This window comes from Merops nubicus, unplaced genomic scaffold, assembly GCF_000691845.1.
Source record: "Merops nubicus isolate BGI_N331 unplaced genomic scaffold, ASM69184v1 scaffold20947, whole genome shotgun sequence".
Classification (NCBI taxonomy): Eukaryota; Metazoa; Chordata; class Aves; order Coraciiformes; family Meropidae; genus Merops; species Merops nubicus.
The window spans coordinates 12,470-29,132 of NW_008618576.1; the positions used below are offsets into that span (position 1 = coordinate 12,470).

General features: G+C 42.0%; 1 protein-coding gene across 1 annotated transcript in view; it reads left to right on the forward strand.

The window, feature by feature from the left end:
* Positions 1-15,217, forward strand: part of SLC18A2 (solute carrier family 18 (vesicular monoamine transporter), member 2) — a gene marked incomplete at its 5' end in the record, with an annotated part of 27,683 nt that extends 12,466 nt beyond the window's left edge. The window contains 11 exons of the mRNA XM_008943500.1: positions 1,751-1,843; positions 2,274-2,363; positions 2,470-2,513; positions 2,589-2,649; positions 7,787-7,882; positions 10,830-10,908; positions 11,158-11,209; positions 11,643-11,706; positions 12,763-12,882; positions 13,425-13,558; positions 15,116-15,217. Coding sequence (XP_008941748.1) covers positions 1,751-1,843; positions 2,274-2,363; positions 2,470-2,513; positions 2,589-2,649; positions 7,787-7,882; positions 10,830-10,908; positions 11,158-11,209; positions 11,643-11,706; positions 12,763-12,882; positions 13,425-13,558; positions 15,116-15,217 — 935 coding nt within the window. The remainder of the gene's footprint in view (positions 1-1,750; positions 1,844-2,273; positions 2,364-2,469; positions 2,514-2,588; positions 2,650-7,786; positions 7,883-10,829; positions 10,909-11,157; positions 11,210-11,642; positions 11,707-12,762; positions 12,883-13,424; positions 13,559-15,115) is intronic.
* Positions 15,218-16,663: the final 1,446 nt, after the last annotated feature.

Consider the following 16,663-nt stretch of genomic DNA (forward strand, 5'->3'; position numbering starts at 1 on the left):
GAGGAGAGCTTTTGTCAAAAATGTCTCTTTTGGCTTCCTCAGGAAAATTCCTCCTTCCAGGTTGGTCTGGTCACATAGGTTCACACACAGAAATACACATGGGTCACACAGGATTCACATACATTCCATAGAAGCATAGCAAGAATTTGGCAGCTGGATTCCTCTTAGGCTCTTTTTGCAGGGCTTTTGCTCCAGCCCATGTCTGGGCAGCACTGCCTGGGGCAGCTGGGGGGATGCAATGGTCCAGACTGAGCGTCTGAACTGGGAGCAAGATGCACCTCATGCTTAAAATGAGCTTGAAGTTGCACAACAAGCACTAATTAAATGGAGAGGTTTAAGCCTGGATGAGTAGTGGGAGGAGTGGGGATGTTTCTAAGTGAGCAGACAGGGGCTGGGATGAGGAGCCAGGGATGGGGAAGGCAAAGACATTCAGAAGGAGTAGAGGCAAAAAAACCATCTTCTCTCCTGGTATTAGTTAGGGTTACAAGTACAAGACATGCCAAAATCAGAATTATTGTTCAGGTTTGACTCAGTCCTTGTGCAAATGCCCACCTTGAGATACAACTCCTAGGTGACTATGTGATTTTTTTTCACAGACAATGTACAAAATAGAGAGGAAAAGGCCAAGAGAGCAGCTAGTCCACCCCCTTCCTGAAGGCAGGATCAGCTTTGTGTTCTGTCATTCCTCAGGCATGTTCTCAGAATCCTCCAGAAATGCCCCTAGCATCTATTTTGGTGCTTAAGTACTTTTACTTTCAGAACATTTTTTCTGATGTCTCATCTAAAGCCTCTTTACTGTCATGTAAACCCATTTCTGCTTCCCGTACTTGAAAGAACATGGAGAACAGTTTTTCTTTATCTTTGTGGCTCTTTTTAATATTGCAAGACTATTATCACATTTCACTTCATTTTTCTCCTCTCTGGTTTTTAATTGAAAGTCCTGCAGCTGTCTCTCACAGACATTTTTCCAAGTCTCTGCTCACCCTCACTGCTCTTCTCTGGATAGTCTCCAGTCACCTCACCTTTCTTCCTGTGCTGCACCAAAACCAGACCGAGGACTCAGCAGTCTGAGTCCTACTTAAACCTCAATTTCAAAACAGAATTACTAATTTCTGTCAGAACTCCTTTGCAGCACTTACCCCTACAGTGTTTTCCCAGAAAACACAAAATAATCAGGCTTTGTGTTTCCTTTTGTGGAGTGAAGGCTCATCATCAAATGCAGAAGTGAGCCATGTGAAGATAAAGGTCAAAAGAATCTTTTAATTTTGTAGCTAAACTTGAAATACTGATTTTCAAAGTAATCAGCTCTGCATAATACCTCATGCTCAGAGCACAGCTACAGCTGGGAGTGGCCACCAGACCTCTGTGTCAAGTGCCCAGACTGTAAATAACAGGCAGGGAATAGTTGCCAAAGCTTTGTTCCCCCTTGTTGAAAAGCACCATCTAAAAGCTCTGTGAAAAAGACAAGGACAAAGAATGTAGCAAATGAGAGCATCATTAAGTTACCTGAGCACAACTGGCTAATAGAATGTGGTCCTAGGGATCAATTACATTTGCCAAACCTCCTGTTTGCTTCAAGGTGAATTCCATGTCTTGGGGACAACATATGTCTATGTGTGTGTATATATATAATTGTGTCTGTAGAATGTTCATTAGGGCTGGCAAATGATGACCAGAAACTATAGTACACAGCTGCCCTAATGTGTGTTGTGCTTTTTCAATTTTTAATTATTCTTTTTGTTAATTTTAGGGATGGGTATGCTTGCCAGTGTGTACACAGACGATGAGGAGCGAGGCAACGCCATGGGAATTGCACTAGGAGGCCTGGCTATGGGAGTATTAGGTCAGTGAGACGGAGGCTCTGCCCACAGGAGGAACCCCCCAGCTCTCCCCAAAGCTTGTGCTTGTGATCTCGGGAAGCAGCAGCAGAGTCTCATCGTGTGCAATGTTACAGTGTCATTTCCAGATGGGACTCACAGTGCACATTAAGAATATTGTTTTCCACAGAAGCACATTTCTTATGTGGATACATGTCAGGCAATCTCTGAAAAGTCTGGGGTTTGTTTACATGGAAGAGTACTTTAGGGAGTGAAAAATATGGTGATTGTCATGATCAATGAGCTTTGTGTTTAGTGTGGTGGTTTGGTTTTGTGTTTTTGTTTTGTTTTGTTTTAATGGAGCTTTTTGGTCACTGAATGCCCAACACTTGCAGAGGATGTTTCATCAGTCAGAGATGTGGCTCCACAACTGTGTCTTTTCTTTCTCCCTGGCAGTGGGCCCACCTTTTGGGAGCATCATGTACGAGTTTGTGGGGAAGAGCTCCCCTTTCCTGGTGCTGGCAGTACTAGCTCTGTTAGATGGAGGTCAGTAAACACAGAGTCAATATTGCCACGTAGCACACCCCTCTCACATTGCTCCCACCCAACACCCTCTGCAGAGAAATGTTACAGCTTTCATTTCTTTTCACAGCTGTTCAATTATTTGTTCTGCAGCCAACCAGACCACAACCAGAAGTAAGTATTGAGGTAAAACACTCTAGACAATAGCTGACACTTTGCCTTTCCTAATCCCAAGCTTTTGTTTCCTAGAGTCAGAAGGGGACACCGTTACTGACACTTTTGAAGGACCCGTATATCATTATTGCAGCAGGTACAAGATCCATTTTTTTCCTTTAAACCCACTGTTGGTGTTTTACCTGGCATCTTGGAATGCCTCAGGTTGAGCTGGTTTAACAACATTGTCATTTGCTGGTTTCACTTACATAAAGCTCAAAGAACCTGTTGGTAACACAGGGTGAATGTATCACTAGAAACAACAGGCAGAAAGTTTGAAATGTAGCTGTCTTGCCAGCTGAAGGAACACTAATGACCTGTGGTTGCTTGCTAAGGCAATGAGAAGTGGCCATGAAACTTGCTATGAGGCAAGTGAAGGGCTCAGGCTCTCAGCAGAGGGATGCACATCACAGGCAGGCTTAGGGGATAACACTGGAAGTTGTTTCCATTTGAAGGGAGAGTGAGTTTGGTCTCCAGAGCATGGACTGTATTTCACAGAAGGTCTGGGTTGAATGGTGAATTGTATTTGGTATTACATTTGTCATTTGCCTAATGAGTCTTTCTCAAGGGAATTTTGCCTTTTTGGGTTGCATTTTGTTGAATATTTATGCTAAAGTCTGTAATTAAGTCTCACCCTTTTTAATGTTCATAAAATAGCTGAAAAGAAATTATAATTTTTACAGGTTTGTTGCTTAATTCTAACTTGCTTGTCCAAGAAAGCAGTTCTTCCAGGTGCTTTTTTGGTTCACTGTTTTTGGTGGTGTAGAAAAAAAATTACTCTAGATCTTTGACCAGATACTGGATAAAGTTGTGACTAAAGTTACACAAATACTTTTGCTTGAGAAGTTCTTGGACCATTAAAAGACCTTTTCATATAATAGAAGTATTTGAGGGAAAAGAGTAGCCAATACAGTACCTGCCATAAAAGATCAGTTCTGTTGTTCATTTAATTCAGTACCTTGTTTCCTACAGTGCTTAAAGCAGGTGCTGCAAGGTGAGGCACATCTAGCATACAAAGCAGATTTCTGGAGAACAATATAATCCCTGACAAAGTCAAATCTGTGACAGAGCTTGGCTTAAACCACAAAATATGACCAGGGAACTGATTTCAAGGAGTACTTTGCTTGACTAAGACTTAGCTGCTCATGCCATCTTAGCCAAAGAAGAAAAAGTACCAAAGACCTTGGATCCCACTATTTTGATCATGGCCCATGTCTTCTAAGAGCAGGGATGGACTTTGTTTCCATGTTCTAATACCTCTGGCTGGCATTCAATTTCTGCAGCTACTGTCTTCTCTGGAGCTGCTTCAGGTGGTGGTTTGGGGCTCTCCAAAGCAGGGCTGGATAGTCTCAGGGCAGTAAAGCAGTGAAAAGATTCAGGGCTGGGTAGCCTGGCATCAGGGCAGTGTGTGTCAGAGAGACCTTACCTTTGCTGCCCGGGCTATTTGTGCCTCTTGCTTGCCTGCAGGCACTGCTGGTTACCTCCTGTTTCACCTTCCCATCTTCTACCCACAGCAGCTGGGCATGACCAGAGGAACAGAAAGGATGGATGTACAGAGAGGTAGAAACATAAAGACCCAGGCTGTTCTGATCTCTCCTGCTCTTGCCAGCTGCTCTGGCTGACTTCCCCAGGATCTGAAAAAGTCCCTGCCATGGGTGGCTGGTGAGGCCAGGTGCAGCACCCAGGGTCTCTGCCTCCCAGGACAGATGCTGCTCAGCACTTTGACAGTCTGGATGATGTTCATGTTCTCTAACCTCAGACTTTAAATCCTGTATTTTATTTCCCCTGCAAACCCAACTTGGTTTTTTTCAGAATTGAATATCAAATACCAACTAGAAATTCAGCCTTTTTTCTGGTCTGTGCCAGTGCACACCAGACCAAACACAGATTTCTTGATGTACCAGGACTACACTGTTTACATGTTAATTCCTTCAGTTGGGAAGCTGTTGCTTTTTACAGTGAAAAGGGTCTGAAATTTTCATTTATTCTCCCTTACCCCAAAGAGTTTGGTATTTTTCTTGCTCTGTTTTCTAAAACGGGAGCTTCTGATCCTGATACTAACTGGGAAGGGTGGGTAAGCAGTTGGTTGGGATGGCAGAGTTAGCTCCATGTCATGACATCTTGAGGCCATTGGCCAAGGCATCATGCCACATTTCTAAGCCAGAAAATATCTTCTGCTTCACAAGAATGCTGTGAATGTAAACGTCCCACATGATGTATGAAGTTCAGATACAATGATTAGAGAGGGGAAGGTTAAAAGTCCCATTGGATTTGTGCTGCTCAGCGACATGAAAGGTTTCTGAATGGCTTTTAAGGAAGTTAACAGCCTCATTAAAAATTGGCTGTATCTCTAGTGAGCTGATTTGTTAACCACAAATGAAAACCACAGATATTTGGGGTGTTCTGCAAATGGACTAGCAGTTTAAGTGTTTGGGGTTTCCCCCCCCCCCACCTCCTTTTGATTTAGATCACTAATTTCATGGTATGAATTCAGATTCAATCTCCTGAGCATGCATCATGGTCTTGAGTCATAACTATCTGTGTTCTCAAAGTACAAGCACTTTCTGGCCAATTTGACACCATATTACTCTTTAACACAAGATGTCTTGAACTCAAGCACAGTGCTCCTCTCTCTTGTTTCTGAAAGTGTGACTTGTTCCCTTGATAACTCATGTTGCCTGGGAGTTAAGAACAGTGACTGTCCCAGCAGACAGGAGGCCAGTGCTCCCACCCACTCACTGCATGTCACAGTCCCTGCGGCCACTCCTGCCTGGGCACCTCGGGTGCCACCAGGAGCTTTTGCAGGATGGCACTGTGGCCGTTCCTGTTAGACATCCAGCAGTCCCAGCTGGTAAATCACAAAGATGTGGGCATCAGAGGGACAGGACCAGATGTTATGGCCAACTCGGATGAAAACCCTTGCAGGAGAAAGGAAATAAGAGCAAATCCAGGCTCTGCCTCCTATGGGGACTGTGTCAGAGGTGATGCTTCAAAGTCAGCACTGTCAGAACTCACTAACCCAGGCAAAAGAAACATTACTGACGTTTTTTGTCACTGCTGGTAGGAGCTCAGTGGATGAAGTCAATGGCATTCTCACAGCCAGATCTAAGTGACAAAGATTAAAGAATCTTTGGGTGCTACAGGTGACAAAGTTGCATGGAAGAGTTAGTTTATCAGATCCAGAAACCAGAGCTGAGACAGATGTTGCCATGAGCACATGGGTTCCTGAGAAGGTGTACAGCAGCTTTTCACTAGGTGTCTGCTTTTACACAGAGCAATACCAGTGATGCCTGTGGCACTCTGCCAAAGGCTGAGTGGGTTCTCAGTTGTGGAGATGGGATCCAGCTGGAAGGCTGCAATTTCACACCTTCTGGCCATTGTAGGAGAATTAATCTCGTTCAAAGAAGAAACAATGTAGGATTTTTGCCTTTGAGGTATGGCCCTCTAAAGACAGGTCAGATCCATGCAACATGGAGGAAAACAAAAATATCTTCTTTTGGGGAAGCTTCACCAAGGTAGCCCAGTCTTTATGGGACTTTGCCTGGAGTTTGCAGAGTACCAGCTCCAGCTCTCACATTTCTCTTGGGGCACATCCTCAATATCTGAAATACCTTTGTCACCACGTGCCTGCTTACTTTGATGAGCTCTGGTGATGCTTCCTGACCCGATAAGAAATAGATGTATCATGTGCACTTCTGTTTCTCATTTCTCTGTGAAGTTCAAGACTACAATGAGACTTTGTTATTTAAGCTACCTCTAATAAAATGGCCCTGCACTTTGTGTGGCCTGAAATGTTTTTCCAGCAAGAAGGAAGCTGCTCAAGCATGGCTGATTTTAGCCTGGGAGAGGGAAGCCCTGAGGTGTTTAACTGAGGCTCCTCACCGACACTGTGCTAGTGGGAGCTTGCAGCAGAGTGGGTTTGCTTTGCATCTAACCTTTCCTCCGAAGGGTAAAGCAATGCTGAACTGTTGCTCCTTGCCCCAGGAAGGGCGTGAGCCAGCTAGCCTGCAAGTTCATTTTGGGAATTGTGGGTACACAGTCTAATATATTCTGACAGGTTTGAGCAAAGAATGACATCAGTGCTCATTTTGTTTTGAACTGTATGATGAGAAACTTGTTCCAGGAGAAATAATATTTCTCTGACCTAAGACAAATCAAGCTTTTTCTTTTTTTAATTTTTAAAAAAAAAAACAAAAAAACAAACAAAACAACAGAATTTGGATGGTAAATTACTGTAAGAACCTAGAATATCTTCCTAAATTTCAGAGATTATAAATATTAGGAAGAAAAGTGGCAACACAAGTTTGAGGTTGTCTCTTCTAGAGACTTCCAAATTCCCTTGAAAGTCATTTTGCAGAGGGATTTGTCCCGTGGCCCTGCATTAGGCTTTGACTGCCTTAGGCCCTTTTCAGTAAGTGGAGAAGGCCTTTTGAATCCCCAGAAATGGCACAGGATCTAATAAAGCCTGCACTAAAGCTAAGTGCATGACTGAGGAGAGTCCAGCTTGACACAAGCCCTCTGCAGTCTGATCTGCAGGCGGTGGCACGGGGCAGAGCTGAGCTAAGGGGCAAGGCTGAATCAGCACTTCCACCACTCCCTGTCCTCCTGTCTGGGTGACGAAAGGTCCAGGAATTCAAAAGACATTTGGAAGCATTTGAAATTCATCAGGCTAGGCAAGCTCTGCTAGACCTGTGCTTTGCTGCTGGACTTACTAGCTGCTGGCTATAGGATCCCTACACAAAAATCCCTTTCGTATAGGATAGACCTCTCTGTGGTTGTCTCATGCTATTTTTAGGATCGAGATCTCCATATCTCATAGTAGTCGTTCTCAGGTGATGGAGGCATGGGGTCAGAGCCTATGCCTCTTACACAACTGGGCTCCTTTTTTGCCCCAGGAGAGGAGATAAAGTCCAAAAGATTGTAGTTTTAGCTAATCGTTTGTACAACAGTTAGACCCCATGAACTTTCTAAATGTCATCAAGCTCACTGCAGACTTTCACATTATGAAAATAGCTTAACCTTTATCATAGAATTTCGAGGATAGAAACATGCAGAAAGTTAGTGTTCAATGATTTTACATTCTGTTCTACTTAACATTAATCAACATTTGATGCATGACAAATAGGGCTAAAAAATAATTTATTTTTTTTTTTGTAACAGCATCCATTCTTTGCATATCTTTATGTTTAGAGTCAAATAACTGCTGCTTTTCCCCCCCTCTCCTATTCTTTAAGGATCAATTTGCTTTGCAAACATGGCGATTGCTATGCTTGAACCAGCATTACCCATCTGGATGATGGAGACCATGTGCTCAAAAAGATGGCAGCTCGGTAAAGTACAGTATATTGTTTGCACCCCTGTATTTTATCTAATGACTGTCTTCTGGTAACATCTGGGAGAAGGTTGGACTTCGTTTAAATTGTGGCTACCAAGAACACGAGGAGCACTTTCCCATGGGTTTGATGGATTTGATAGCTTTTCAGTGGTTACTTAGTCATTCCATTCGACAGAAAGCAATGGGAGAGCCCCAGCGTGGACCACCTTATAACCTGTAACAGGGGGAAAATCTTGGAAAACCAGTGTCCACAGGCAAACTGGGAATTTGTTCTGTGTATCAAGTTAGAGTGTAAAACTGGAGCAGTTACTTTCTCTTGAGATGAATAGGAGGGGGCAAAAAAAAAAAAAAGAAAAATGGACTAACTTCAAGTGAGTGTCAAACCCTGTGGGATGTTGATGTGAATTGTCTTGTGTGGAGGTGCCTGGTCTTCACGTGCCCCAACACACAGTGCTGATCCTCTCTATTGCTCTGACTGACGTTTTAATAGCTTGTAGGAAAGGGTCACCATTACAAACACAACGTGTATCTAGCTGATCAAGTTAAGGAAGTGTTCTGTGCTGTGACACTCCATGAGGGTGTTTGTCAATATCAATATATGGCATTTGAAAGAAAAATTCTTCATGGAAATGATGTTCAGCTAACATCTGACCAATATCCCTACTCTTTGTTAATGTCCCTCCACCATGTAGTAAGCACAAACTTCAGTTCTAATTAACGTAGCTCAGATTTAGGATGGCCATGAGTAGCAGTCCTTAACGTGCTGTGGTCCTGTTGACCATGATAATGACTGCTAGCCTGTAGCACAGCAAAATTAACACACAAACTTAGCTATTTTAAACCTTGCCAAGAGAAACAATGATTGCTTCTCGACCTCCCTCAATAGATTTTCATATTTCTAGTGCAACAGAAATGAGATTTACCAGTCTCTTAGTAATAGAGGTTCCTAGAAGGAAAATAACAATTTTAAATTAAGACTAATTTTACCCCTTAATGATATAAGTAATTGACTCCATTACACTTTTTCTGATTTGACAGCATTAATTAAAATTTTTAAGCCTTTTAAATTATATCTTGAATTGCTGGGTTTTAAGCAAATTATTATCTTATGCAATTTGGAGATCCAGCTGTTTGAAGCATGATCTGAAGAAGGTATAAAGAACCTCGATTTGATCAATTGATGTTACTGCGCATAAAACTTATCTAGAAAATTATGGTTGTGCTTCAGTAGACCCCAGCTTACACACCAAGCTGCAAGGCTTATTTAAAGAAGCCTTTGCAGTATGTTTATTTTTTCCAGTTGTCAAAGTTTGCTATGCGTGACCATTTGGTATAAAAAGATAGCTCCAAGCAGCACAAAAGTAGTTGTGGTTACACAGGTGAAAATGTTTCCCCAGTATCACCACTCTGACCCACAGAGATTTTAAACACAGGATATTGCTGTGCTAAAAATTACCTCTTGATTTTTTTCTTATGAATATCAGAGAGATGGGAAGGAAGATGGATTAGGCAGGAAATGAGAAAATCTATGTTGCCTTGGTGAAAGATGAGGAGCACATACACTTAAAGGAAATGGTCTGACTGTGTTCCCTAATGTCACGGCTGCTGTCTAATCTGAACTACCTGATTTAACAGTGACCAAATGGAAGGCTTGTCATGGCATCCACTAATTTGTCAGACTTTCCCAGTTTTGTCAGGTCTCCCAGTTTTATTTTTCTTAAGAAGACAGCAGATTTAACGGGAACAACAGAAAAATGCTGTGTCTTATTTCTTCCAAGACACGTAAACCATTCAACACCATTGCACAAGGATCCAACACTGGGCGCAGCAACCCTGTTCCTCTGCCCCTCAGATATTTTCCATACAAAGTCTTCTCCCTGGGGACATTCCCTGCTCTCACATAAGCCTGAATCATCCTCCCTGGTGTTCTGCAGGCAGCCAAGGCCATGGCACACCGTGCTCTCTGTTAGCATTTCTGCCTTTGATACGTCCCCTCCAGCTGGGTCCTGCCCTGGGACTTACGTGCGGGGAGAGAATGAATCCTCAGCTACAGCCTGGAATTGGCTTCTAAACCTCAGCTATTGCTGGTTGCTCTGCAACCAGCATCTACTCTGGCTACAGCTGCTGCTGTGGAAACCTCTAGGCTGGAAAAAATTGCTGGTCCCCACTATATTTTCCCAAGTGGGTGCAGGGCAGATGGAGGGTAACCCAAACCTTCCCTGCCAGGCGCAGAAGGAATGTACTTGGGTGCCCTCATCTGCAAGTCATTACAGAGAATTAGGTTTTTTAATTTAAACTAATAACTGATTGTTTAAAAATTAAATTTTATTGCAAATATAATGGCTAATAACCTCAAAACCATGATTTTAAGATTGCTTCACCTTTACACTATGGATAAGTGCTTGGCTTTGTTCACTGCCTGGCCAAGGACGATCCTGCAGCATTGCAAACTCACGTTAACACGAGGCCTCGTGGCATTCTCTGGCTTGGAGGGAGACTGTGGCTTGCAAAGCCAGAGCAGCAGTCCTGCTGTCTGCTCCTCCAGGGAGATTCACCCACCCCTGACTGTCCTGGGCTCGCTGCATGTGCTGAGCATATGCTCCATAAGGCATGCAACCAAGAAGAGTTGCTTTCCTTGACCTATCCCAAAGCTTATTGTAGTTAGATGTAAACTTTCTTCTTCTTGCTTTGTTACATCCCCTCTCCCACACCAGTGATGCTGAAAAGCTTTTCAAAGGCATGGCATAGCTCCTGCATTTCATAGATATGTCCTTAGATTTCATGAGAAGGCTGCAACAAACCGGATATTTGATTCTTTGGGCTGTGCACAAAGACTCTGTTAGATGTGTTCAAATCAAAATTGCAGCGTCTGGAATTTATTAGTTTCTTCTAACACTTCACTACAATCCGTGCTGATAAACCATCTCATTCATATTTTTCAGGCATTGCTTTTATTCCAGCTAGTATCTCTTATCTCATTGGGACTAATCTTTTTGGGATACTTGCACACAAAATGGGAAGGTATGCTTTAATTTAAAAATACTAATAATCTTCCAGTCTGTTCATGTACCATTTCCAGTGTTTTCCAGGGCAGTTTATTGATAGTGGAAATGATTAAAATTTGTTCTATAGTAGAAAAATCACTTTTTTTTTTTTGTACGTGTTGCTACTTTGGTTGTGTAACTCAGCACTTCAGGCATAACTTTGAAGCATTCGAGATCAGCTCTGACATCTCAGAATCACCTCTGAGTGATGTTTCTTCTTTGATAGGTGGCTCTGTGCTTTGATTGGGATGCTAATCGTGGGAATAAGTATTTTATGCGTAAGTAGATCACTTATCTTTCAAACCATCTAAATATACGTGTGTTCATCTTGAAATACGTGCTATTCCCATGAGATTTTGCTGAAGTTTCAGCTTTCTGACACGTTATTAAACAATGTGTAGTTAACAGGGTCCAGATCAGAGTTTTGGGTACTTACAAACTGCAATACTTCAATTATTTTGAAGGAAGACTGGCTCTGAGAAGAGGAGAATCCCTTTTGGTTTTTTGAGCTGTCACTCAACAGTTTGTTCTTGCTGATATCAGTGGTTTAATGATACAGCTGTCTGAAACAGTAGCCCAGAACAAGGATCAGCTTCCACATCTGTACCAAGCATGCTATAACCACTCTGAGAATTTTTCTTAGAAAAAGAGAACTACCTTCATTAGCTTGTGCAGTGTGATTTAATTAACTGCCTGAAATTTCCTTTATAGGTACCATTTGCTAAAAACATTTATGGGCTCATAGCACCAAATTTTGGAGTTGGATTTGCCATTGGTAAGAAAAATCACAGTGATTTCTTATGGTCTGTTGTTTACAGAAAATTGATTTCATATGAAGTTACATGGAAAATTGGTTTTGTTGTCATTCTGGTCTGACAGTAGCAAAGTCTGAGCTGTGGCCCAAACTGGTAGGTAGAGGAAGAAGTATTAAAGGACAGTGCTCAGGCAGTTTGAATTGGGCTGCTGTAAGACAAGCTGGATTCTGAAATCTCTCTGCCCAGAATTGCCCCATTGACCTAACAGATCCTTCAAACTGTCCATGTCTTTCTTTTCAGAAATAAAGCCACGTACCACCCAAAATTCAGTCTTCCCTGTTGTGAAAAATAACTTCTATAGACATTTTCATAGAAAAACGGGTGAAAAAAGGCTTCAATTTTTGTTCATCAAATAGCAATTCCCAAGCCTACATGCATATACTCTTCTTGAAATGATATATGTGAATTTTGTTTATTCTGGACCACACAGTCAGCATGTACCGTGGCTTAGATTTTAGTGCTTGAGTGGTCAGCAAATGTTCTGAGGCATTGTCACACACAAGCAATGTGTAATCAGGAAAGAAGATACAGGCACAACTAAAGATTCCCAATATCTCAGCAGTTTTGACAGCTGTCTTGCACCATTTCTTGCTAGCAATGAAAGGGTGGCTCAAAAGACATGTTAAATGCATAATTTGGATGAACTGGAAGCTGCTGTAGTTCTTTACACCTATGGTAAGTATAAACTCATACAAAATAGCTTTCCCCTAAATAAAAGCTATTTGGCTGGTAACGTGAGCTGGGAGCCTTTGCATGGACAGCTGCTGAGAAGTGGTTGATATGCCCTAAGCTCGTATCTCTCTTTCTCTGGCAAGTGTCCCACAGCCACACTTGACCTCAGACACAGCAAAGACAACAAAAAGCATGGAAAACGCATTCTATTTTTACACATCTTTTGCTTATTTAAGATTGTCTTTTTAGTTGCGTTTGGATGCCCTTTTAAGCACGTAGTTAGCCAAGACATCATAAAAATGAAAAGGGAGTATTTTCCTGAAATCCGTTTCCCTCCCACCCAGGAATGGTGGACTCCTCCATGATGCCCATTATGGCCTACCTGGTAGACCTGCGCCACGTGTCGGTCTACGGCAGCGTCTACGCCATCGCCGACGTCGCCTTCTGCCTGGGCTACGCCGTAGGTGAGTCCAGCACTTCCCTGCCTAGAGGGCACAGTTAAGAAAAGAGAATGCTCCACAATGCCAGGTGTGGCATTTGCAGGCTTTACGAGCGGGGGTTTTCGTTTTCTACAAGAAATCAAAGCAGCAGGAGTTGTGTTTGGCATCTGTTCTTCTCTGCTGTGCCCAGCTTCATGAGCTGGAAGAGGCTTGAAGGTGTCAGGCACTGGGCACAAATAGGATATCCCTTGGGAAGAGGCCTTGGAACATTAAAAATTAACATCACAGCTGTGCTCCTAATAGTTTTTGAGGGGAGCAACTCCCCACCAACCCCCCACCTCCTTGAGTGCATGACACAGATGCCCCCAGGAGCATCTCTAATTTCTTCAATGAATGTGGAGTATGGAGCCAGGAAAGGTTTATTTTATAATTACAAACATGTCTTCACATTTCTCAACTCAATTTATAAAGAGAGGGCTTTGTATATGAAATTACTGTTGTTTAAAGTAACTGCAGCAAATTTTGTGTCTGAGCAATCTTCAGAAAAGGTTTTTTGTTGATACAAGGTCCTTCTGCCGGTGGTGCCATTGCAAAGGCCATTGGATTTCCATGGCTCATGACAATTATAGGGATTGTGAATATCCTCTTCGCTCCCCTCTGCTTTTTCCTTCGCAGTCCACCTGCCAGAGAGGAGAAAATGGTAAGCATAGCACTGTTTCTTCCTTTTGGTTTTATCTTTTTTTTTTTTTTTTTTCAGTGAAACAAATGACAACTTATTTATGCATCTTTGTCTCTAACTGCCCCAAAATGGGAACAGCACAGTTTACTTCACCCTCATGCATCATCTTTGGAATGAAGTCCCCCTTCCTTTTATGTCCAGGATGTATAAAGAAAAGCTGTTTATTAGTTACATGTTACAAAGTCACTAACTGGATCATCACAAAACAGGCTTCCTCACACTTTTTTTTTAAAATACAATTTTACCAATTCCTTAGTTTTCTAGAGCAGGTGCTGTTCCCCAGCTGCTCTACGGTGTGTGAGAAGAATGATGCTTGGCAAAATCAGACCGCAGTGGGTATCTAGGGACAAGTTTCAGGAGCAGGTGAATGTGTTGTGATACATCCCAAAAAATTAGGGGCTCAGAGATGTGAGTCAAAAGCGACACTGTGATTAACAGCCTTGTCAGACCTTCCCCCCACTGATGGTCACATTTGCTGAGTTAAACGTCCACTCTCCCAAGACTGAGAGTGAAGAACTGTCCTGTGTATTCCATGAGTTCTGCTTCAGGGCCCAGGAGCGTGCCTGCACCTCCTGTTTCACTTAGACTGTTAACCCCCACAAGATTCCTGCTCTGGTTTCAGTAGTCCTTTACCTTTGTTTCCCCTCCTATGCCTTTCTCCTCTCATTCTTTCCCATTTCTGCAACTCAATTTGCCCTTTCATGTAATATCTTTTATCTGCTCCTCTACTCCCTGCACATTTCTTGTTCCTATAGATTTATAGTAGACCAGACTCAAAAGCCCTCTTACTGCAGACAGGAATCCACTGCTTTGCTCACGAGGCTTCCTCTGCTCACAAAGATGATGGGAAAGCTCCCAAAAGAATTACAAGGCAGTGCAGTCAATAGGCAGAACAATACCTGTTGCAGTTCCAGTCTGGGAAAATCTTGCAAAATAAGTATCAGTCTTTGCTGCAACTTGTCACCATCTGTAGGTCCAGCCCACCCATTGCTCTATCTTTGCTCATGCTGAGCAAGGTTGACTTGCACCTAAAATGTAGCAGTTGTTTATTTGTGTGAGAAGAAAATGTATTTTTGCATGGCCATGGTCTTACTATGCAGAGCCATATACCTGCAAGGACAGAACCTGTTGCAGACACTGCTCACACTTCGTACTGCCGTGAGCAGAACAGAAGGTGGAAAAATGAACCTTGCTGAAATAGTGGCACACGTGAGGCCAGAGACCTTTTGTTCTACACATATTTGGACTGCAGAATCCAAGAGATTCCAGTTAATCCCTTGTCATGACCTTTGCAGGCTGCACTGACTTTTAACATTGACTAAGGCTGAGGCACAGAAAAAAAAGGCTGCTGCTCTTTATTTGCTAGAGATAAGAGTTTTATTGTGTGCTTCCCTTGATGAGTCTGGGTCCTGCTTTTCGGGGAGGTGGATGCAGCCAGACAGCTGTGTGGAGTCAGCCCCAGACCTCAGCTGGATGCCGAGCAGAAATGCTAATATTCACACTCTTGTTTTCTTTTAGGCAATACTCATGGATCACAACTGCCCTGTGAAAACAAAAATGTATACCCAGAACAACATCCAGTCCTACCCCATAGGTGATGAAGAATATGAAAGCGATTAATATGATGAAAAGCCATGCAACACATTTTGGTGTACAAAAAGCAGTGTTTCATGTGAAACATCTCATCCAGAAATAGGTTTTAGTTGTACTGTACATTTAATAGTGAACTGGTCAAAAAAACCAAAGGTAAATTATTCATTGCCCATGGTTGTAAAGCAGACTGCTAACCGCCTTATAAGGGGGGGGAAAGCTTTTATAGAGGGTTTGTATAGTGTTAATCTTTATTTTGTGTATTTAATTTTATTGAATATTACACTATATTTTTTATTAACTGTGTAGTATAAATCTGTATAAACATGTGAATTTTAACTGTTTTTTAAAATCAGCTCACTGACATTCAACATTTCATACTTTGGTGTCATCAGTTGCCATCAAGAACTCCAGTCTTGATCTAATTGGAAGAAAAATAAAACCCTCAAAAGAAAACCTATCTAATGTACACCCTTCAAAAATCACACCCTTGTAAGTACGTTGAGAAGAGCTGAAGGCTGGAAGTCAGAGTGTGGACACCACGATTGCTTTTGCGATTGACTTTAGGTCATAGATCAGTACAACAAAAGGCACAACTTCTTCGTCAGTTTAAAAGAATGAGCTCTCTCTGGACCACTCATGGAATGTTGGGGAAAACAGTATTTTAACCAGATAAGTCTGCTGCTCTTAGTACAAATTAATGAAGTTTTAACTCGTTAACCAATTTGGTTAAAAACTGCTTTTGTGCAATACAAAGCCCCCAAACCACACAACACCGGGTAAAGAAGCAGGTATGAATGTGGGCTTCCCTTAAGGGAAGCAAGAACAGCATGAAGGTACTTTTTATAGTTCTGTGTTTTGAATCTTTCATTTTTAACTTGTCTCAACTTTAAACATATCTTAAGCGACTGGTTAAGAAGAGCTGTAGTATCAAAGTATCCAGTCTCAGCATGTACTAAGCTGGTAACAAGCAGTTCAAATAAACTATTTTACATGCATTTGCGTACACATCTAGAAAGTCGATTTTTTTTTTTCCCCCAAAATTAATTAAAATATCAACTTCGCTAAAATAATGGGGGAAAAAAAAAAAATGACCAGTTTGTTGCCAGTATCTGTCAACGTTTAGGGACAGAGTCTAATGCTGGTAAAGCCCAGCATTAGGCAGTCCTTATCTGCACTGAGAAAAACCAGACTTTGAAAGAAAGTGTTCTAAAACAATCCCAACGCTCTTATGAACCGTGGTGTATCTTTTCATTCGTAAAATTAAAATCTTCACGTGCCTTCTTTCATGTAATTGCAGATGTTTTATGTACTACAGCATAGATACTATGTTTACATATAGTTTTGTAAAGCATATATTCTATGGTCAGAAAATATAAAAAATATAGTGGATCAAACTTCAAGTATTGCTTTGTCAACCATTATGCATTCAGACCACATTAAAATAAAGTTATCTGAAAGAAGTTCATGATCTAT